This window comes from Rhopalosiphum padi, chromosome 4 (assembly GCF_020882245.1).
Source record: "Rhopalosiphum padi isolate XX-2018 chromosome 4, ASM2088224v1, whole genome shotgun sequence".
NCBI classification, from domain to species: Eukaryota; Metazoa; Arthropoda; class Insecta; order Hemiptera; family Aphididae; genus Rhopalosiphum; species Rhopalosiphum padi.
The window spans coordinates 18,529,300-18,553,591 of NC_083600.1; the positions used below are offsets into that span (position 1 = coordinate 18,529,300).

Below are 24,292 nucleotides of genomic sequence, written 5' to 3' on the forward strand. Positions count from 1 at the left end.
TCATCAAAAGTATAATACCATAAATAAGAAATATGCTATATTTTGTAGCCTGGAGGTGTCTATTTTATATTGCGCTATTATCCTTTGGCCTGAACTTCTATTTAAATTCACGTACTTCCGTAATCCAAAAAAACATAAATATTTAACATTTTTAGACGTGATCTAAAATTGCCTTGTTTCAAATGTACAAATTGTCATACATTATTATACTCGTAAAAACCATTTACTCTCCTACACAATTAGGTAACTATAAATTATAGTATTATGATATTTATTAACTAGACACAATATTTTTATGTATAAAAATCCATCGTCAATTATATTCAAATTCATAACTATAAAATAAAATTTTCTCCATGTATGTACTTGCATTTACCTTTATTCACTACATATTCAAATTTTATCAAGCCTACGTTTTAGATGTATTTTTTTTTAATTTGCATTTTATCAATTATCTATATTATACAAAACAAACATTTTAAAACTTATTCTTCCTCCTACGATTGAATTATCTGCAATTATTAAATTTAAAGAAAGTAAGTACGTTATTGTGATGAATTTACAGAAGACGCAACGGAAATTTGACCGAAAACAGCTAGTGAAAACATTTATAATCCGTTACTGAATTTATTTTTTGGATTTTTATAATTTCAATATAAAACAAAAATAGTTTTACAGAATGTAACATTGTTCTATTAAATTGTCCTACTATATCTTACAATAAAACTTAAATTTTATAAAAAATAGAATGTAAACGGGCATATTTTTAGAAAAATAGAAAAATATTTTTAAAACTTAATTAACAGGATGCCTGGTTAACAAGATTTCTGCAGGATAATCAAAAAAGGACTAGTCTTAGAGCTAAACAAGATATAAATAATGTGTAACGGAAATTCCATTAAATAGGGAAATACGAATTATTTGTATAGTCTTCGTTCTTCTCATCAAGCTATTAAAGTATATTTTTCACATTCACCGAAAATCTCGTTGCCATATCTCTTAGATCTAAGACTAAACCTTTGACTAAATTTCAGAAATTATAATTACTAGGGAACGGATTTGAATGCAAATTGCATTTTTTTCTGAATGTCCGAAAACATTGCTTTCCATGCACAAAGTTAATTTCATACATCAAGGAATTAAAAAATGTAATTTTTATTTTGCTTTTTTTGACATTTTTAGTGCACTTTATATGTTTTTAAGTCAAAAATTCGATAAAAATATATGAACATTCATACTAAAAAAATAAATATTTATTATGTTTTTACCGATCAGATAAACCCAGACGAAATTATTGTTGACACGCGTAGACACACGTATGTATACATACAAGTACATATAAACAAGTTACAACATATATTTTTTATCAGATCAATTTTTCATAATAATGTGTTTTTTAAAAGTTTTAAGTTCAAAATTGTGTTGTTATTGAATTTAAATAAATTTTTAAAGTTTTTTAGTGAATTTTTTTAAGGCATTAAGTCGTATTTTTTAGGACTTTTTTTTATTTTTTATGGCATTAAAGTCCGTTCCCTATAATAATTACATACCATTTATGCCTATTATGTATCTTAAAATATATACATCTACTTACCTACAATATTTTCCTATAGTAGATGGCAATCCTATCAATTATTTGTAAAGTTATGTTGTTATTAATTAAATTATCAATTCTTTTTTTTTTTATTATTATTAAATACAATTTAATAATTATAATATACATTTATTTGCATGTTTGAAAATTTAAACAAATAATCGACACCAATTTCATTCTTTTAACGTTGTCTTATTAAAAATATGCCAACAATAAAAAAAAGGAAAAGTATAGGCAACTACTTTGCTATACAGGATATGTATCAACAGGAATGTACAAAAACTGGCTCGTGTAGACAATTACCCGAAATGCTTACTTTTTAGAGGCGCCAAAACAATAATAAAAATATTAAATATTAACGCATAATTGTTATTATTTTATTTTATTTTTTATGTTGTGTCAAATTATTTTATTATTTTTCTACCGTGCTTTAGGTTAGGCTACACGACATATTTCTCATTATACATTTAAAATTATAAATAAAGCATTGTAAAAGTCTCATTCATCTCGGAATATTATATTGAAGGCGGTTGTGTCCTTTAATTTATAAATAATACATTAACTATTTTCTGTGAAATAAAATAATATGTTAATATAAAAACATGGAAAATAATACATTTAAAGAATAATATGTACAATGTACATTTAAATACTTTTTGGAAACTTTTGAGAATGAGTAAAACTCTTCTTGTCGTGACACATAAATAAGTTTGTCGAGGAAAAATAACTTTCTTCTCTATCTTTCATAACTATTGCGATACGCATGTTTCTTTGTACACCGACTTCAAATTATTCAAAAGAAATATCGTTATTTTCAATTTTAAAAAATACGTAATAATAGACTTAAGCACTTAATAGTCAAGCTATATTAATTATTGAATGCAACTATACAGAAGTTATCCTGTTACTCAACAAACAAGAAGAAAAAATGTATAATAATTTTGTTTTTAACATTAAATATTTAAATAAAATTACAAAGTAATATTGTACCTATATTTTATAATACGTACATTTCGTAAATATTATAATATATTATATTTACGTAGGTACTTGTAATTATTTTAATGCCAAAGTTTAACATATTTTAAAATTATAACTGAAATGATTAAAAAAATAGATTTTTAGTTGTAGTGAGATAAAATTATTTTTCAAAATAAGTCTTATTAATGTAGATTGTGAAGAAAAATAATTGTAAATAAGTAAATTTTTAACGCAGCGGAAATATTTTTTTCAAATTGGAAATTACAAGTTAGTAGAATAGGTACCTAACTTAACCTAAGGAATGAGTGCTGAATAAGTTGTAGACCTAGGACGCCAAATCACTAAATATGGCTCCAAGTATCAATCAAGTAAATCACAGCAATAGATGTGTTGAATTTGATTCAATAATACATTTTTTCATGCAAATTATAAAAATGATTCTGATTGGTGAGGGTCAACTTACAATAAGTACTATAAGTATATTATTCTAATATACATATTAACATAAATATACAGTGAAAACTCTTTATAACGACTTTATATAGTGTAAACATGACATACTATTGGTTGGTTTGCTTTATAACCCATTAGTCAATTCATTCTCTATAACGTATAGTCACTCTCAATAACGAAACAATTTTTTATGTTTCATAGCACTATTTACCTGTTAAGTATTATAAATTATAAAAAAAATTGTCAACATTTCCAAGAACGATTACATTCTTTCATTATTTACTTTCAATGTCGTAATAATACCATTAATATCGATATCGAATATATTCATTTTATTATCGACGTAATTTCTAACAACAATTTTGTTTTTTTTTTAAACCCTCTCTATTACGAAAACTCTCTTTAACGGAAGAAATCTTTTGATCCCTTCAGATTCGTTATAAAGAGTTTTTACTGTATTAATAATTATTTTAAATATATAAACCAGATGTGTCATTTTTATTGATATAGAAACCTCTTGCACAACTGCTCAGATTCCCAGCTACACGAAACAATTATACATAAGAAATAGAAATATTTCTCTGAATAACTAATATCGTAATAAGGTTTCCCAACCATGTGTCCATGTTACACATTTTAAATATTCTAGAATAATATTTTTAAATTACAACAAAATAACTAAAATCGTTATTCTTTGTTTAAATATCTAATTTTGCCCAAATTTTGATCTAAAATGTATAAAAATAATTGTGTGTACAATGTACATATTATATAGATGTTTTGGTGATAGCATATGTTTTATCTACTTATGTAAAACCTTATATTAAATTTTCTTGACTTTTAACCAAACAAAAAAAATTGCCATTGACATTTATATAAAATAAAAATAAAAATAATCGAAAATATAAAATATAAATGCCTACCTATACTAGCTAAAAAAGTGTCAAAAGCTGAAAAGTTCCAACAAAATCAAATTTTTTACAAGAAATCACTCCCAAAGTTGACATTTTAGAAAATCATTTTCCCTATTATTACACATTAGTACATTACACATAAACAAAAAAACACACAGCCACGTCGTTATAAAATCAATAGGTATATTAATTTATTCATTGCTCCGTTTGGAATTTAAAATTGTGAATTCAATATCATACTAATATAATACAAATTTATTACAAATTAATTAAAAATAAATAACGACAATATTTTTGTTTATTATGAAACATATTATAAAAATAATTGTTGATTTAAATGTCATTCAGGCTAATATCAGTTTACATAATGAAAGGTAATACAGTAAAGTGAAGAATAAGAATAAAGTAACTGTACAAATTTCAATACAAAATTATGAAGTTATAACTCCAAATTAAATCGTTAAATTATTGTCAATTATAATTTATATACAAACTATACTTTAACTGAAAGACTAAATAGTGTATAAATTTACGAAGTTTAATTATGAATGTTTTATAATAATTAAGAGTGTAGGTGTAATATTTATTTTAGTAAAAATATCTTTGGTAGTTAAGTCAAATGTTACATCAAGTACGTATATACTACATTAATTATACTGAAACTCTTATAACTTTTAAAAACTTTAACCTTTTGTTATTAACTAAAAATTAAGTATTTTGTTACTGGTAACTTTATAATATAGTGTCGTTTGTCACCATTATAGTGAGTACTTACTCCTCATAAACAGTTGTAGGCGTTTTAGTTAAAGCCTAAAAGTAATATTTTTATATTTAATTGATTATTTAATACCAGTTATTATTATTATTGATGTAGAAATTGAATTTTTAATATATTATTTTAATTTTTCATTTATAACAGATCAATTCTCAGTTTTTTTAAATGTTTTTATAAATTGTATTAATGTATTTGCTGACAAAATTAAATAGCTGCAATTTCGCGTCACCATAAAGGAACACTTGTACCTACCTATGACAACCGTTTTTAATCATATTATTTCTGTCAGAAAGAAAATAATATTTCTTTTTCTTGTCATAAACTATAATACAACTGTAGAATACAAAAAAAAATGTTAAGTAAGTAGGTATATCAAAAATTTAAATGTTAATTACTTTACATAAATTACGCGAGTTAAAATTATAGCAACTGATGCAGTGATGCCACCACAGCGTAATTGTTTGATCAGTGATCACCTAACTCTTTTTTAAACGTTTTTAAAATCAACGTTTATTATTGTCACTTAATTCTATAAACTAATTTAAAATCGTTTTGAATCTAACGGTCAGTCATTAATAATAAACTGAACCTACATCGTTAATCGTTATTGATCACATATATAACTTTATTATAATTTTTTTAAGTATACTGTGGTAGGTATAGTAAAAAGTAGACTATCTCTGGAATTGAGGTAGGAATGTAAGATACTTACAGATTTTTTTTTTTTAATAATTCGAGGAAGTTGATAGATTCATTTACAGTTATTGTATGTACAAAAACTACAATCGTCTAGCTTGTAGTGATTTTAAACCTGTTCAGTATGCGACTTCATAAATAGTATGGTAAAATAATATCTTAAAATGTTTATAATTTTTAAATTTGTAAACATAAAAACATAGAAAATACTTTTCTGAACTTTTTCTAGTTTATTAACATAACAAGTTTGATTATGATTTCATAATACCGTAGGGAATTTGAGCGGTGATTTGATAAAATTGCAATACAATACCTAACATGACAGGTACGTTTGATTAACGAGGTTTGTTTTTTTGATTACAACAAAAAAACAAAAATTTTGAAAAGAAATAGTTATTATTATACGGCTGAATATCCAATACTGTGAAAATTTGAATTTTAAATGCTCTTAAAAAATTGATTTAACTTTCCATCGGTAGAATATATTCAATAGGTTAAAAAATGTATAAAGAACCTCGCTTGTATTCAATTTTCAAATCTTAGTTATAAACAAAACATTTTAATGATTTCTAATTACAAAATAACTTGTATTTTTCAAAATTTCACAAATTACTCTAAATTTAAATGCTTCTTAAAAAATATTGTGTCTATAAATTGTCGATATTTTTTAATTGGAAGATGAACCTCATATTATGAACCTTTTAATATATTTTCAAGAATTTTTACCCATTCATACATTTGTATTGACATACAAAATACTAAAAAAACAAATGTTAACTATAGCCTAAAAAAATAGTAATTATGTTATTTTCATGATCATGGGACATGGATTATACTTCCGATGACTTTATAAACTAAATTGTATTGTATAACAAACTATTGATATAAACTTCCTGTCAAGATGTATTGATAGAAAATAAATACAAATATTAAAAATTTAAAATATTGCCTACTAAATAAATCACGGATTAAGATATTATATAATATACAGGGTGATTCTTTGATCACGAAACACTCATTATTTCAAAAAGTATTCATGTTTTTGAAAACATCTTTTTACATAGTTTCAAATTGTTCAAAAAAACAACGTTTTTATTTAAAAATTATATTTTTAAATATTTTTTATCCTCATATTTTTTTTAAGTTTTTTACTTTTTTGAATGACAACATAGTTTTAATTTCATATTCCATAGCAGAATATTTTTCTGAGTATTTTGATACATAAAAATCAAATTTAGGGTGAGTAGTTTTAAGTTTATCGTTTATGAGTTATACGTATTTTAAGTTTAGACAAGCCACACGTGGAGTAGTGAACAAACATTCTGCGGGGTAACCCTGTACCATCACTCCACGCATCAAAACTTTATACTTATAAGTTATAACTCATAAACTACTCGCCCTAAATTTGACTTTTATGTATCAAAATACTTACAAAAATATTCTGTTATGGAATATGGAATTAAAACTATGTTGTCATTCAAAAAAGTAAAAAACTTAAAATAATATGAGGATAACAAATATTTTAAAATATAATTTTTTAATAAAAACGTTGTTTTTTAATGAGTGTTTCATGATAAAAGAATCACTTTGTATAATCAGCTGATAAATTGTAAATATTCGAGATAACTGATAAGGCGTATCATTTATATTCCGTAGACGATAATGTATTATGATAATATGATAGTATTAGTATGATTATGATACTATGTTTAAATTATATGTACCTTGTTACTTACTATTAAGTGTTAAGTATAATACTAAGTAATAAGTATTATTGACTATTGTAGTGTAAATTATTCGTGATCTAAAATTCCAAACGATTTTTAATTCAATTTCTTGGCCAGTTTGTTTTATTTCATTGTACATTCCGAACGATTGACACAACATGGTCGATTACAGAGAGTTCGACTTTCCAGCCGAACTGTGCTGTTCGCCCAGCCCGCTGATCGCCATCGCCGGCCTAGATACAGTGAACAATGCCATCCATAGGACAATTTGGGATGCTTTTCACAGTCCCGTAGGCCGTGAAAGTCGAGCTGTTTTAAATTTTTTCCACCTCACGTCTGAGTACAAGTTTCCTAATCTGAGCGAAAAGGTATATTATGTATTATTATTAAATCATTGCTTTGGCCTCATCTAAATCAAACCAATCTAACCTAACCATTATATGTTACTTCAACTTCTCCAAAACTTACCACACAATTTATGTTTTTTAGCGGGTGATGCCTTATATTCCAAAAGGTATACTCAAAAGAAATTGGTTGGAAAAACATATCCGTTATGATCCTGCCGTTGTAGTAATTTTTTACGACTGTGATTGGGATGACGAATCATGGAATGAAAAAATCAGCGAGTGTTCATCCAGAGTGCAATCAATTAGGTTGTTTAGTATTATATCATTAGACTTTTAGTTTTGTGATCGATAATTTATGATTTTCTGTGAACTTGTAGTGATGTTTATGTTTTTCATATAATAATTTACAAGTTATCAACCAAGTAAAATCAATTTACCCAAATAAAATTTGTCAACCATTTTAAGATGCTGTTATTTTCCTATTAACTACCCTTGTTATATATTTATTACATGAAATTCATAGGTTGTCTCTGGAAGGAAGAAAATCAAGAATAGTTGTAGTATTGATACAAAAACTAATGCCTGCAGTTGATGACACTATTACTACTGAGAGAGCTGCATCACTGTGTGAAGCTTGTACTTTGAATCCAAAAGCTTTATTTATACTTCCAGTAGTAGACAATATCCATGGCTATGCTATAAGGTAACATTACTTTAATACACTTGAATAAATAATTATTTATTAATTATAAAACTTAGGTTGGAAAATGCATTCTACGACCTGGCACAGAATTATTATCAACAACAAATCAGATCAGTTAAGTCAAAATTAGAAAATTTAAGCAAAACCAGTCATCAATATTTAATTGTTCGTTATTCATTCAAAATTGGATTTTATAATGAACTTAGACAAGACCATCATAATGCTCATAAGTTAGTGTGCTATTATGTTTTAAATTACTAATATTTTAACTTGTCTTGTCAAATGTTTGAATTTAGGCACTATCATCAGTGTTATATGTCTTTATTAGAAATACGTACTTTTGATACAAACATCTATGAAGTGAAAGTTGTTGCTGCTTACATTATATACAAAATAAGCAGATTGTTGTTTGCAATGAAGAGAGCTCGAGATGCATTGACTCAGTTTAATTCTCATGTAAATGTATTTAAATCGATGATAGGACCTCCAGAATTGATGTTTGAACACTATTCTTGGTTGTCGAAACAGTAAGTTTTCACATACAGTGTCCAATCAAGATTAAAAAAAAATTTTTTATATAGATTTTCAATGTTTGCATCATTATTTGATGAAACAACAGCTGAAAGTTTCACTGCTACTCAAGCATTAAATCCAGGATTTTTCTTTAAAGAAGCTGCAGACTATGCAAAAAAGAGAAAAACTAGTGCCTATGATATTTGTCAGGTATTATAACAAACATATTATTTGTCATTAGCATTGTTTATAATTATTAATCAATAATTCATAATCACTACTATTGATAAACTTATTTCTAATAATATTAAGTTATCAAAAGTTATATTTTAATAAATTATTTAACATATTATTATTTATTTAGAAATAAACATTTTATAAATTGTACACAATACTAAATATAAAAAAAATTAAATAAAATAGTTATTGTGTTAACTAGGATGCAAATTTCTACCCATCTAGTGATCCATTAAGCCAATGGAATAATATAGAATTTTATGGTCAAAGGCCATGGCGATTAATGAAAACTCTCAACAACTTAGATTTTGATACTATAGAAGTAGATGGTGTCCAAGCTTTAAAATTTTATGAAAACACAAAAGTTGATCATTCAGTATGTATTTTTTAAAACAACTAAATAATAAATTACCATTTATCTTTAACATATATTTTAGAGTTATAAATTATTATTTTTTAGAAAGCAATCATCAACTTTTTAGGAAACGCAATGAAACAATTCAAACATTACAAGTGTCCTAGAATGAGAAATTTGTTGGGTATTTTTCTTACTAATACATGTTAAGTTATTTTCAATTAAATGTTTTTTTATCATTTAATTTTAGCTGTACAGATGGCTGACGAATATTACAATGCAAAAGATTACAGCAAAGCTCTTACGTAAGTACTTTTATCAATTTAATCTTATAACTGAATAATTAATATTAAATAATTACTATTTTACACAAATAAGTTTATGGAGTCACATGCTGTGGGATTACCGAGACGAAGGCTGGGAAGCAATTGCCCATGAATTAGTAAACAAATGTCTGAAATGCGCATATTTAACAGCAAGTGTTCAGAATTATGTAGAATTAAATTTAGAAGCTCTGAAATATTACAAAAATTTTGATCTACAAAAAGCTTTAAACAATATTGGTTCAATCATACAAGTAAATATAATATTACAATAAATAATTTTGTTAATTTAAAATAGTGACGTATATTTAAACAAAATATATTTTTAGAGAAAAATTCCAGAACCCGAAAAAACACTTAATGATTATGAGAAAAATATATCCATGGAAGAGTGGCAAAAATGTGACTCTATGCAATCAAAATCTGTTTTGGAAATTGATATGTCAGTTACAAATTCTACAGTCGATACCAAAGTTATTCTGAAAGATGTTTCGTGTGATGGCATTGAAATTGATATCTTTATAAAGTACTTAATCAACATAAATATAATGTAATATTTGTAAAACTGTAATTTAATTTAAACAATTTTATACTACTTCAGAGCTGATTTTCCTATACTGGTGCAATTTTCAAAACTTATAGCTTGTGTTACCTGCATTGATAATACATATGATGTTGAGGTCTGCACCGATAGTAGTAAACTTGTCTATGGAGAATCAAAAACTCATACATATACTTGTAAATTTGTGCCCTCACCAAATGACGTTGGAAAAGAAATTACTGTAAGTATCATAGCACAATATTAGAACCAGCTTCATTTATATTATTTGTAAAGTTTGATTTATATAAATTCAAGTAGAATAAACTCAAAAATTATTAAAACTTAGTTAAATTGTTGTCATGTCTACACCGAAAATTTAATTTTTGATGCTGGTTGAAATGTGTATATTTGAACTTTTTTCGTCTTTTGGATATTAAATACTTTTATTGCTTCTATGCTGTTCTTCTATGAAACAGTTTTCAAAATCACCTAGAACCATTCATCATGGATTACTATCAAACACTGATCATCTACATGGTTGTCCTAAGCCTAATAAAACATAATTGTTATTACTACATTTTGACATTACTAACATGACAAAAAAAGAATAAGTTTATGTAGCTTGTTCAAGAAAGCAATTTCAGTCTTAGGAAAAAAAAAAGCCCACATCACTACCCATCTTTTCTATACAAAATACTATTTAATACATTCATTATTTCATTGTATTCATTATTTCTCTTTTTATCTATTTCCACTTTAGAAAAACTATATATATTTATTTAGCTATAAATAAAACTATAGAAATATTAAGCATTAAGTTATTTAAATATAAACTGCTATCATTTAAAAGTTTTACCTGAAATCAAAAACTTTTTTTTTAAGGTTAATTCTATTAAACTGCAATTGGGAAATGAACCTGATTTCCCAATAGTTTTAAAATTTTATAGTTCAATAAAGAAAACTAAAAGTTTTGAAAGAGAAATGAATAACTTCAGGTATTATACTATTATATTATCATAAATAATAATAGTGATGTTACAAATGCTGATTTTTGAGGAGAAATTAAACTTTAAAAAAAATATTTAAGTAATACGATGATAAAAAATGTTATATTGACCCTAACATTAAATTAAATTTTACTTAAATTTAGAACTAATTTTAGATTTTATTAGTTTGATTCTGTTCAGATATTTTCAATTTTCAATTAAGTTTTCCTACTGAACCGAGCTCAGAGTGCAAACTTACAGTTTGTAATATCACTAATATTAATTTATTATTACTACCTATTTTAAATATTTTAACCATTTTTATGATTATTAAGTTTGTCCAAGGCTTCTGATGATAAATTTGAACGAATCAAACAGATTACATCAACTACTTTAAAACCGAGAAGTTCAAGACTTGGCATGGAAATCAAACACAAAAATCCAGCATTGTTATTGGAATGGTATAAAGTGTCTGTCTGTTTGACAAATTTAGAAGATCGACCCGTTAGTGATGTCTGTTTAAATTTCTCACTGAATCGCAACAATAATGAAAAAGTTGAACATTCAAGTAAGTATAAAATAATAAAAATACAAGAATTATTTTTTCACATTATACAATAATTTTGCAGCTGAAGTATGTGAAGATCCAGATAAAAATGTATTATCATTGCCAGTGGATTTTAAATTAAACAATATGCTTGTTGGAGATCAGAAAACTCAATCTTTCTATGTTAGATTTTCAAGTTTAGACACTCGTTACTTTCAACTTATGGTCAGTATACATTTTTCATTTTTTCATTGTTTGTAGACCATTTATAAAACAAATCAATATAATAAAAACTAAAAAAGTAGTTATAAAAATTTTCAAATTAGAAAAACTTGCAAAAATGTTGAATTATTAGAAAAACAGTAAATTCTTATAAATTGTGTTCAGTGTTTAGAAATATTACATACTATTTGATGTCCACCCACTTATAAAAGAGTTTTTCGTCTTAAGGTTTATAATTAAGTTTTATTTATCATAATTATCTAACTAGAAATTAAAAACGTTTGCTATTTCATATTAAGATTCAACATATAAAATGTTACTAACATTGCATTACCTACAAATTTAATGTAAGAAACATGTGATACAATAAGTTGTGAATGTGCCATTATCGCCTTACTGCATTTAATTTGTATATTCTAACTAAGAAGAAATTATTCGAATGTTTAATAAATTTAAAATTACTTTTAATTGAATCAACTGTCAATATGCATACAAACTATTGTCAATTAATTAAACAACAATATTTTACTAATACAGTAAACCTCGATAACTCAAACCTCTATATATTGAATTTTCGATAACTCAAATTTTTTTTCCATTAGAACTGATTTGAATTATTGAGATTCCTCTGTATTTATTATTTTATTATGACTGTTATTTCAGATAAGCTATTCAATAGAAGATAACAACAGAACAAAAATTGCTTGTGTAAAAGATGTTGAAATCATTATAGATGTGAACATTGTATTCGACATATCAGTTACTTACATGTCTTCCAAATTTGAACCTGTATCCAAGGTGTATGTAGGTGAACCATTAATAGTGATGCCGAGTATAAAGTGTCTTTCCCCATGGCCAATACTTATAGAAAATACATCTTTTCAATTGGTAAATCTTATGGGAAAAAAAATTATTTAAGTACAATCTAGAAAATTTTCATTTGATATTTCAGGCTAAACATGTTAATATTTCGGCTGGTGGTTACCAATCAGTACTAAATGGAGTACTTTTAGAATCTGATGAATGTGCTTCAGAAGTAATATGTGTAACACCGTCTGAGTTTAGTGAAAATATTTTAGGATGTTTCACTATAAATTGGAAAAGGTAATAATAAATATTATAAATAACTAATCAATCAGTATTTCAACTAATTTGTAAATTTGTTTACAGGCTATAAAATTCTCATTTTTATTTGAATATTAATTTTTTGCTTTTTTATATTTCAGGACTGACGTGGAAAGTGAATGTAAGAGTGGATATTCAAGTATAGAGTTACCTAAAATTATAGTTGAAAAATCAACGTTTCTGGTCAGTTATTTTAAAATATATTGTTTTGATACTGAAGAAAGTGATGGATTGCTTTTGTTTTTAGGTGGATATGAAATTACCAGCTCATGGATGGTTACATACACCAATGAGTGTTGTATACTTTTTGCATAATAACTCTGAATCACTACTTACTTTAAATGTATCAATGGAAGCGAATGAAGCATTTATGATGGCTGGAAACAAAGATGTATGTGTATAAAAAAAAAAAAAAATATAATATCAATATTATACATAATTATGTACAATTTTAGTTGAACGTCACAGTTTTGCCTGAAAGCACATACAAGTTGCACTTTAATCTCTATCCTCTTGTTGTTGGTGTGTCAACATTACCAAAAATGCACATTGGCTGTACTTCTGAACCTAATGATTTCAAACACATTTTAAATGATGTACTAGTTAGATCTTTACAAACACAAATATACATTATGGTGAGTAATGTTAATGCTTTTTAACAAATTGACTGCAGTTACACGGATGTTTTTCCTACGAGCCATGTTCTATTTTTAATGTCATTCTAAAGTGATTAAAAAAATGAATTATTATTATTATACAATGTGATTCATTTATCAAAAAAAAACGGATTATTTCAAAATCTATTATTAACTTCTAGTTGAAATAAAAAAGAAATTTTTAATATTTGTTATCATTATATTTATACTTTTTTAAATGACAACATACATTTTTAATTTCATGTTCTGAAATAGAATATTTTTTGGTATATTTTGATTTATACAAATTAATATTTAGACAAGTATTTTATGAGTTATAACTTTATAAGTGTTTAAAGTTTAAGTGAGCAAATAGAAAGGTATAGGGATACTCCTCAAAATGTTGGTCTGCTACTCCGCTTATCTAAACTATAAATATTTTTCACTCATAAGCTACTAGTCTAAAATTTGATTATTATTTTTCAAAATATTCAAAAAAATATTCTGCTACAGAATATAAAATTTAAAATATATGTTCTAATTAAAAAAAAAACTAAAAAAATATTGTTTTATTTCAATTAAAATTTTTTTTTTTAAAGTGTTAATAGATTTTGGTGTAATGAGTGTTGTTTGATTGAAAAAAACACTCAGTACAGTAATATTTGATAAATTTCAAGTGTATTTAATATAATCTGTTAAAGGCTATTACTCTTAATATATCATTCAATCCAAAATTGTCTTATCCATACTATCATCAAAAAAATATTCATTATTAGTTCAACGCCACAGAAAATATCCATACCTACAAATAAACTATGTGGTCATATATATGGTATATAAATAAAATGGTGCGATTGCCAGTGTTCATAAAAAATACTTTTATATTGTGATACTTTGTTGGCAATTACACAGCTGCAGTCAATGTGTTAAGATGTGTTAATTAATTAATAATTTTATTCAATAAAAAACAAATATGTCATACTTACATCAAACATGTGGGCTTATAATTTTCAGCCCAAACACTTGCCAATTCAAACAAATTAAGTTTTGAAATAAAATCAAAGGTATTTTTTAAAATTACTTTTATTAATTTTTCGTTTATTATGATCGGTATAAACATTTTTTATTTAAACAAACATGCAATTGAATTGTATATTTATTACCTTAAATGTGTTTAATTTTTATTTATTTTTGTGTTATTATCATGTTATTAATTAAAATGTGATACCTACTTATAAGTTCAATACATATTTATTTATTTATTTATTTATTTATTTTAAGTTATGATTATTGTTTATTATGTCTATGTGGTTATTAAAACTACATAAATATTTTTTAAAAATGTACTATATTATAAACTAATATTGAATACCATATTTTAATGCATAACTATATTGTATTTTATTATACTCTAGTCTATATTTATTATAAAACCATTATGAAGACCTATCTCTTTAAGACAATATTCTATTAACTGTAAAAAACGGATAAATATCTATTCTATTATTCCTAGAAAAAATTACAATGAAGATTATAAAACATGTATACATGTATACATGAATTAAACATCAATACATAGAACATTAAACATTTGTAAACTAATTTACATTATAGTAATCAGTGCAATGGAAAATGGAATTGTTTAACAATATTTTTAAGTTATTTCAGAAAACGGGAATTTTTACACAAACTAGTTTCATCAAATCGATTATTTTATTTTATTTTTTTATAATTCAAAAACTAATAACTATAAAACTTGAAATTTTCACCAAGTGCTTATATTATCATTGTCCATATGTACATAGTATAATTTTCAAAATATTTTATTTATTGTTGAACTATTTTTAGACTGCTGAAACTTAAAAGTTTCTTCAAAATTTGCTATTGATAGAAATTTAAAAAAATAATTCGAGTGTAAATTTACAAAAAAAATGTTAGGTACACCGTCTCCACTCAAGATAATTTTTTCGTATATAAAGACGATACGTCCTCAAGTCCCTGCGTACGACGCGTCGACGTACCTACACTGACACTGGGACTTGGAAAACTGGTCATATTATGTATCTCTAACAGTTTTGAGACTAATCGTGTGGCTAAGTCAGTTGTCAGTGTGTTTTTTAAGAGCTTTTTTCATACATTTCGTTTTACATTTTTAATTTCTAGTCCAAGTCTAAATAAATAGATGTACGCAAATAACGATACCTAATGGTTACAATTGCTACGTAGGACATTGTTATATTAGATTGGTAACACTTGGACATTTGGCACCTACCTAATATCGACATAGCTGTTGCCAGTTACGTTATTTGCCCAATAGACAGACTCATTAAGAGTTATTGTATAAACTAGAAAGTTAAATAAAACTAATAAAATCAGAGTTCGTATTTCGCAGTAATATATTTTAATTATTGTAATCTACAGGCTACAAGTGATAGTAAAGACATCACAAATAGATAAATAAATATTCAAATATTATAGGTGTAAATAATAATAAAATAATATAAATATAGTTAAATCTTTATATTATTAGTTTGTATTGTATTCATAAGATTAAAATAATACAAAATACATTATTAATAGTGTAAAGTGATAAATTTTACTGACTATTGTGTGGAAATGGTAAGATAACTGTCGTACATGGTACGTACACATACCTACCTACCTATATAAATACCTACTTTTGTGACAAATGACAGCATTTAATGCATAAGACATTCGCAAATCTTGGGGGATTTGCAGGATATTCAAATCTGACTGAAGAATAGAATATTGAGTTTTTAAATAGAATGCAATATGTCTAGCTGTAATCTCCTGCTGCTGCTATACACAATAATACATAAAAAAAAAAAAAACGTCAAAAGTATTTTATTGAATGTATTTATTATATATTTACACATTTGTTTAAAAAATTGAAGACAACAGAGGTAACTAATTTTTATAAATTATATTGTTATAATTAACATACGTAACACAATATATTGCATATAAAATTTTAAATGTATATATAAATACCATAACAAAAATAATTCAGTGATGTGATGGCAATAATTGACATTACTTGGTTTTTCGCACAAGTGAATCAAATTTAAATTACTTGATTTCTAATATATTCTAGTATATTATGTAGTTAGACATTATTACTCATTTTAAAATTCAATAATAGGAAGTTAATTTATTACACATGTAATATAGGCTTATGTAGTAACTATTAATAATTAAAATTATTATACACGTTAAATTATAATATATATATATGCATATATTAATAAACTTATAATAATTATTGAAGGTTGAAAAATACAATGGCAACTAAGTTTTTGAGAGATTATAAAATATAATTCTCATTATAATTAAGTACAACTGCTCCATATTGCGTGTACTAGCATATTATATGTACACTGTATATATAGTATAAATATATCTTTTTTTCAAAAACAGGTAAAATCAATTTACCTTTTCAAAATAAATGATATTTTTACTAAATAATATTATAATATATATATACTTATATATTATATATTAATATATTTTAGAAGTTTATTATTTTCCAGAATAATGTGATCCCATGTTAGACGGGGGTCCTCTCATGTGTGGCTGGTGTTTGGCGGTGCCTGAATACCGACTACCTGGTCGCGAGTGTACTATCGCATAATGATCACTATTTGTCGACATGGATCTAGTTGAATTCATCGTAGAGCCACCTGATACATATCCTGGCTTACCATTTAATGAGTACCTAAAAATTAAAAAAAATTAATCAATGATCAAAAATTAAAATGATTTATTACAATGTCTCATAATTCAAATTGAAAAAATAAGTGTTTGTTAATAATATTCACACAATAAAATCCTACTAATACTACGTAGGTAGTATTTATTTTCGTATTATTTTTTTTTCATCATATTTATATTTTACCGAATTTAATTAAGTTGTTTAGCGTATAATTTTTCTGAACACTCGGACGTATCAAAAGTAAAAATTAAAAACGATTAAGTTCAGCGAAAGTAACGCAAGTTCTTAATTAATAGTAAAAAAGGGGGATTTTGTTTAAAAAACCGAAGTTAGGAGTTCTTATCATCACAAGATACTCATATAGTACAAATAGTACAATAAATTTCGATAGTTTTAACATGTATGACGACGACCTTTAACTTTAATTTTATTTAATAATTCCACTAAAAACACAAATAGGGATGAGCATGGTTGGCGAATCACACCGTAGTTAGAAGTAAAAGTATATGTTACAGAGTGAGCACATTCAACGAATAAAATAGCACCTAGTCAAAGTTAAAAAAACCCAACAGGGGAACCATTTCTGAGGACGAAGGATATAAAGCAGATCTCTATGACTGGTGCGGGGAAAATGCATTATTATCTGCACCATGTGAATACGGCGAATGAGACCTGCATGGGGTGTAATGATTTTATCATGGTCGCTGCCATTACGCGTATATTATCATAATATCAAACAATATAATATATTATTTTATATCATTTGATTTTTTTTTTTCGGTCGCACGTCACACCGCCGGCCATCCGCTACTTACCTAGATCCGTACTGCGAACCGTGCCAGCTTCGGTACGGGTCGTAGTCTTCGATGATGCTGGGCTCTTTCTCGATGATGTCGGTGCGGGCGCACGAGCACGTCATCGCCGAGCACAGGAACACGTTGATGACGAGCATGATGAGGAACATGAGCCCGAACGCTATGCACAGGTATAGCAGCCACGGCGGACGGATGCCGCCGTCGGACGGATCGTCGCATAGCGTCAGGCTGCGGGCCGTCTCGCCGGGCTCGAGCACGAAAACCGTAGTACTGGCCGTCAACGTGCCGTTTTCCGCTGGCGAGTCAACGGCAAACTCGTACTTGATCTGCTGCTGCTGCTGCAATTGCACCGCGGACACGCCGTCGCATTCGGGTTCCACGCACGCGCCCCTACACACCTCGATGTCGCACTGGAAATACAGTTCCGGACTGTCCGGAAACCGGAACATAGAATTCAGCGCTGCGTCCGCGTACCCCGACTTTGGATCGTACTTGAACGGCGTGATGACTTTGTTGGAAGGACAACTGCAACCCAACATGTACAATGATATTAATACCGATACATCATTATCGTATTATAATATAATAATTACTATAATACATTATAATACATATATATATAGTGTGTAGCGTTTGAAAAATATAAAAAATTATATCGATGTTTTTCTGTCCGTTAAATTTCGTCGATAGGTACCTAATATGGAAAAACAGAAAACGGACGACAAAGTTTCTAAAATGATGGGACGTGGGAAATTCAGACACGCGTTCTCAGCACGTTTTTTATGTATAGGTACACATTGTCGAGTACACTATAGTCAAATAAACTTCTATGTACGTGTACTGTCCAATGAAAATCGGCTGCCGCTCACTATATATACACATAGTATATTGTATATACTAATGGGTTTTATAGAACTCGAAAAATATTTCCGGTTTGATATCATCATCTGCCATTAACCATTTAATTGTTGGCTGTACGAGACCGTCTGTTTTGAGAAGAAACATAATATTGCACCACTATCTCGGACCATTGCGGTTATTGACAAAACAAAAATAATAGTCAAGTATAAAAGAAAATCCCATCGAACGCCATCTTCTTAGAAACGCTCGAGCAGACGTATACGCGAGTTAAAAAACAATCACGGTTTAAACCACTAATTTCAGAGTCTTTGGAAGTTGTAACTAGAAAAACCACATAATTGTGCTACACGCGGTACAGCGGGAGATCTTTTGTAACCAACTATGTGCAGTATCGTCAGGGTTCACTTACCCGAGCTCATTGATGAGGTTGACGCTGTTGTTCCTCTTGTTGAACGCAAAACAGTTCTTAACGCGTATTCCGTAGGCGCCTGTTTTGTTCGAAACATGGAAAAAATGATTAATGTTTAATTTTTTTTATAGTTGCGTGTATTATTTACAAAAGTAAATAGAAAATATACATATATATAGCTAGGTTTTACTGGCTTGAGCAAATATGTTTTTAATTTTTTTTTAACAATATTTATATTTAATGTTTGTTCCACTTCATTGAATCGTGCAAAATTTTGAAATATTAATAAATTATATGTTTACTTATTGTTTAATAAACCACAAATTGAAATTAAATATTGAATTCAAATTATTATTATTGAAGCGTGTAATTTATTATATAAATACTTTCACACGATGTTATAAAGTCGAACACAGTAGATATAGGAATCAATATGATATACCATATACCATATATCATATGAGTGTAAATTAAATATATTTATATATTTATATATCATAAAATAATAAAATATACTTATAGTTGTTACTTTATAGTAAAATTAAATATTTATATTTTAGTTGATTTAAACAGTGCATATAAATAAATAAATAAATAAATCGGTTTTCATAAATCCTCCTTAATATAGGTATAGCAAACGCAAAAGTTAAGTGTATTATTTTAACTAATAAGTAACTAGTAAGTATATATATTACATGTTATAACCTATAATAAATAATAAGTGTCAAAATTTATGATAATATGGATTTATCATAAGTAGATACCTAATATTATAACTTTATGAGTTATGGATACAAACAAAAATGTATATAGGCTCAGACTTATAACATGAACAATTTTAAATTTACCTATAGGCATTCGTTAATTTAAGTTATTTTATGTTTTAATATTATCAAAGTATTATTCTTATTTTACCATCGTGTCTTGATATCTCAGCCCTTAGTGTATAAGGATGGCTGTAAACAACTTCCTGAATTCTTTTGCCATTCTCGAGGAATTTTAATGATACCAACGACGTTTCGTTTCTGAAAAATAATTTAATGTTTTAATCTTGTTGAATTTTTTTTTTTTTTTTAACATTTGTAGAATTTTATCGATAAGTTCAAGTCTATAGACATTATTTACTTGGAATTCTTGAATCCTGATTTTCCACATGTGATGACGTAATACTTATCGTCCGCAAGTTCTAGAGTTCTGTGTATTCTTATAGCAATCGGTACTGATCTCTCTTCAGTTTTCTGTTAAATTAAATATACTAATATAATATTTAATATTACATATATTATGATAATGGTACTTTAAAAACTATATATAATCTATTTAATTACATACAGTTGGTATAGTAATATAGTATATTTAAATATACCATAATATTATAAATATATTTTTATGTGTAGTTACCAATGGGTATTTTAATATTGGGTAACGACTTATGAGTTGGATAAAACAAATTATTATTATATTTGTAGTAAAATTTTAATTGCCAAGTATCAAGTATCAAAATATTATTATATTATTCAGTATATCTGTATTATTATTTGTTAAGGAGAATGTATACCTAAATTGTATTGTATACGTTTATATTTGAAAAATAAACTTCAAGCTTGTGATCAATATATTCTATATTTGATCAAAACCTCTGAAATGACTGTGTTAAAAATGTGTGCAGCTTACATTTAATGGAGTTTAAGATCTGAGTTTAAAATCTGCGAGATTTTAATTTGTTACGGGCAACGTCGTATACACGATCAGTTAGTGTATAATAATATATGAATTATCGTTTTTTATCATACTTTTTATAATACAATTAGATTTATATTATGAATAAGTACAATATGTATAAATAAAATATGATTAAATGTATAATGAGAATAAGTATAGCATTATTATAAAATAGAACTATCTTGATATTATAAGCGCATAGTTTCTAGTTTTTAGATTAGTGAATACAATAAATTTTGATTTAAAAATAATAAACTTTATCTAAAGAATATTATCAGAAAATAATACGATCATGTACCTGCGTCAATAAAGATTAACATTTTTATGTGCGTGGATTTGTGTTAAAATATATATTTTATATTTATTTATACAATTTAATCGTGTTCTATTTATACTTTCGACTTCCGAGTTATGCACTATGATTATGGTTACCGAAGATTATGTATGTCATTTATCTTAATCCTAAATAGTTAATACATTAACATAATTTATTTGTGTGTCAAATTGTTTATGGGCCTATATTTCATTAAGGAATCCGTCACATGGATCAACCCGATTTTTTTTTATTACGTAACTGTAACAACTGTCCACGAGAGCAAATAGAAAACAATTGGTCATTCAAATACGAAAGAAAAATGTTCATGTATATATTATAATGTTTCAATCGTTTATTAGACATGCTCGCGTAATGAATAATTTTTTCGTCACCTCCACGGATCATCTGTCCCTACCGTTGCACTTTCCCCGTTCGCTCGATGGCTTCGGTGTACTGACTTCGCTGTGGTCAACTACTCGACCGTAACCAACACTATTATTTTATTTACACAATTTTCACCAAACAGACATACATAATATAATTTATTACACTTTATATAAATAAATGTGTTTACTATTGAACCTATTTATTATTGGTTATTGCCTTATTGGTTACCTATACGACAATTTATTCATAAATTATAATGACATCGATTGATTTTCAAATTAATATTTAATATTAAACATTTGTCATATTATTAATGTGCAATAAACAAACAACAAAAATGAGAAGAATCAGATCTCAGACACTTGAAATAGAATTTATAAAAAAAAGTGTGATAGAATAACATTTAGAAACAAAAGTCAATCAATTGTAGTTAGTATAAGAATAAATGTAAATATTAGCACAAGATTATTTTTAATTCGAACAGTTTTAACATATTGTAAGAAATAAGGAAAATTATACACTACGAGCTTTTCAATTATTAGTCAATTTATGAATTTACAATTATATTAATCACATAAGATTACAATATATATTTTTTATCGTCGAATCTTGCACAGCATGCATGTGATATAAATAAAGGGTACAATGAAATACAAAAATTTAAAACTATAGTTTGATATATTATCTTATTCAGATCAATAAGAATACTATTTAAAAAAAAAACCCAAAAATAATTACAATATTATATTTAATTAAAATGCCCCAACTTAGATGAAGCTAATTCCAAATTGAATGCATAGTTATCTAAATGTAAATGTAATAAATAGTTACAGTTGATATCCTACTGCACTGTATTCTTTAATATATAAACCCATTAGAATAAAACTGTTTATGAATATATTATACATGATAGTAATGTATAGTTTTTTAATGGTAAGCCAATGTTAAAATCAACATATCCATTTTGTTCAGAATAATTTTAATACAATTTACCTAAAGATTTACTATTCCACGCCAGCTTCCTAAATCCTAATATAAATTCAAATTAAACTATTAAAAACGAGCATATATGGTATGGAAATTAATTATTTTTATATACATACACGCTACTTTCAATAAATACATAGGTATATTTTATATTTAAATATAATTGTGCCCTGAAGTGATGATATTATGAGTTTTAAATTACATAATACCTGTAATAAAATAATAGCCAATAGGTATAGGTACCTACCAGAGACAAATGTTGATTGTAGAAGATAATAATAACATTTTAATGGATAACTTCTTTTGTTTACATCCTATAAATTAGGTAGTGTATAAAAATTTAAATCATTAATGTTATAAATGTACGTAGTATATGTATATAGTTTGTTAACTGTTTTAGAAATATTCAACTCTGAGAAACTATGAATCTTTTAAGTTAAAACAAATATAACTATGTAAGTACTTAAATATATATAGAATATAGATTATAGATAGATAGTTAATACATAACTATTATACTATTGTAGATAATGAACATTGTTGTAAAACTATTTAATTACAATGTGTGATTTTTGCCCCTAGATAACTTATAACGCAGAAACAAAAATTCCAGCAGTCATCAGGGAAAAATTTAAAACATAATCTAATAAAATAGCTAAACAATGATTAGGCGCCTACGAAAAACGTTGAAGAAATGCAAGGAAGCATCGAACATCAAACAAGGCCTGGTGCCCTGGTTTTAATTACATTTTTATTATTATTATAAAATTTAATCTATATAATATATTATAGTATATAATTACCTACTACCATGATTAATTATAAGCTTTAACAATTTTTTCTATCATTTATATAAAATTCCTTTATATCTATACTTATATAGTTATATTTTCCAAAGGCCCATATTAACCTAAATTTTTTTTCTTTTTTTATTCATGGGCTAAACGACTTATAGAACCTCTTTTTCTGAATGTGATATGTTATACTGCTGTATAAAAAGTAAAATAAAAATATACGACTTATTTTTGTTTGAATATTATAACACCAGTTTTTATAACAAAATACTTATATGTATTGGCAATAATGGTAAAAATACATAAAAACGGTATTACGTTTTTTTTTAATACGATTCGTACTTAAATGTTAAATGAATGTGATACATAAGTACGAAAAGAGTATAATTATAAGTGTAACTGACAAATCACAACCGGAATTGAAAATGACTAAGTAATGTTATTTTCATGAAAGACTGAGTACGTATTTATATTTTATATTAACGTATACGACACTGTCTAGTATACTAGCTTCTAGCATCTGTATATATTATACTCTCCAGTATTTGGTCATGCTCATAGAATTAACATTAAAGAAGGTACAACAATTGAAAT

General features: G+C 26.1%; 2 protein-coding genes across 2 annotated transcripts in view; one reads left to right on the plus strand and one right to left on the minus strand.

Moving 5' to 3' along the window:
• Nucleotides 1-7,110: 7,110 nt before the first annotated feature.
• LOC132929823 (trafficking protein particle complex subunit 11) lies at nucleotides 7,111-15,083 on the plus strand. The gene is made up of 21 exons (XM_060995411.1): nucleotides 7,111-7,508; nucleotides 7,630-7,793; nucleotides 8,011-8,190; nucleotides 8,247-8,420; nucleotides 8,487-8,717; nucleotides 8,772-8,913; nucleotides 9,143-9,316; nucleotides 9,401-9,479; nucleotides 9,546-9,600; nucleotides 9,674-9,872; nucleotides 9,948-10,144; nucleotides 10,220-10,400; nucleotides 11,042-11,154; nucleotides 11,481-11,713; nucleotides 11,775-11,917; nucleotides 12,578-12,802; nucleotides 12,867-13,018; nucleotides 13,141-13,222; nucleotides 13,287-13,430; nucleotides 13,495-13,674; nucleotides 14,689-15,083. Exons 1-21 carry the CDS (start codon nucleotides 7,299-7,301, stop codon nucleotides 14,716-14,718), a joined length of 3,288 nt encoding a protein of 1,095 aa, XP_060851394.1. The 5' UTR covers nucleotides 7,111-7,298; the 3' UTR covers nucleotides 14,719-15,083.
• A 1,452-nt stretch (nucleotides 15,084-16,535) lies between these two features.
• LOC132929785 (uncharacterized) overlaps nucleotides 16,536-24,292 on the minus strand; it is a 30,206-nt gene continuing 22,449 nt past the window's right edge. Inside the window, exons 4-8 of the mRNA XM_060995346.1 lie at nucleotides 20,618-20,730; nucleotides 20,408-20,517; nucleotides 19,493-19,571; nucleotides 18,223-18,747; nucleotides 16,536-17,410 (exon numbers count right to left, since the gene is read on the minus strand). Of these exons, the coding sequence (XP_060851329.1) occupies nucleotides 17,215-17,410; nucleotides 18,223-18,747; nucleotides 19,493-19,571; nucleotides 20,408-20,517; nucleotides 20,618-20,730 (1,023 nt within the window). The 3' untranslated portion in view covers nucleotides 16,536-17,214. The remainder of the gene's footprint in view (nucleotides 17,411-18,222; nucleotides 18,748-19,492; nucleotides 19,572-20,407; nucleotides 20,518-20,617; nucleotides 20,731-24,292) is intronic.

Bases quoted from the DNA above. Each gene is read 5' to 3' on its own strand.
- LOC132929823 (XM_060995411.1), top strand. From the start codon at position 7,299: ATGGTCGATTACAGAGAGTTCGACTTTCCAGCCGAACTGTGCTGTTCG. The intron at 9,601-9,673 runs GTAAGTACTTTT...TACACAAATAAG, and splicing joins GATTACAGCAAAGCTCTTAC to TTTATGGAGTCACATGCTGT. The intron at 11,155-11,480 runs GTATTATACTAT...ATGATTATTAAG, and splicing joins AGAGAAATGAATAACTTCAG to TTTGTCCAAGGCTTCTGATG.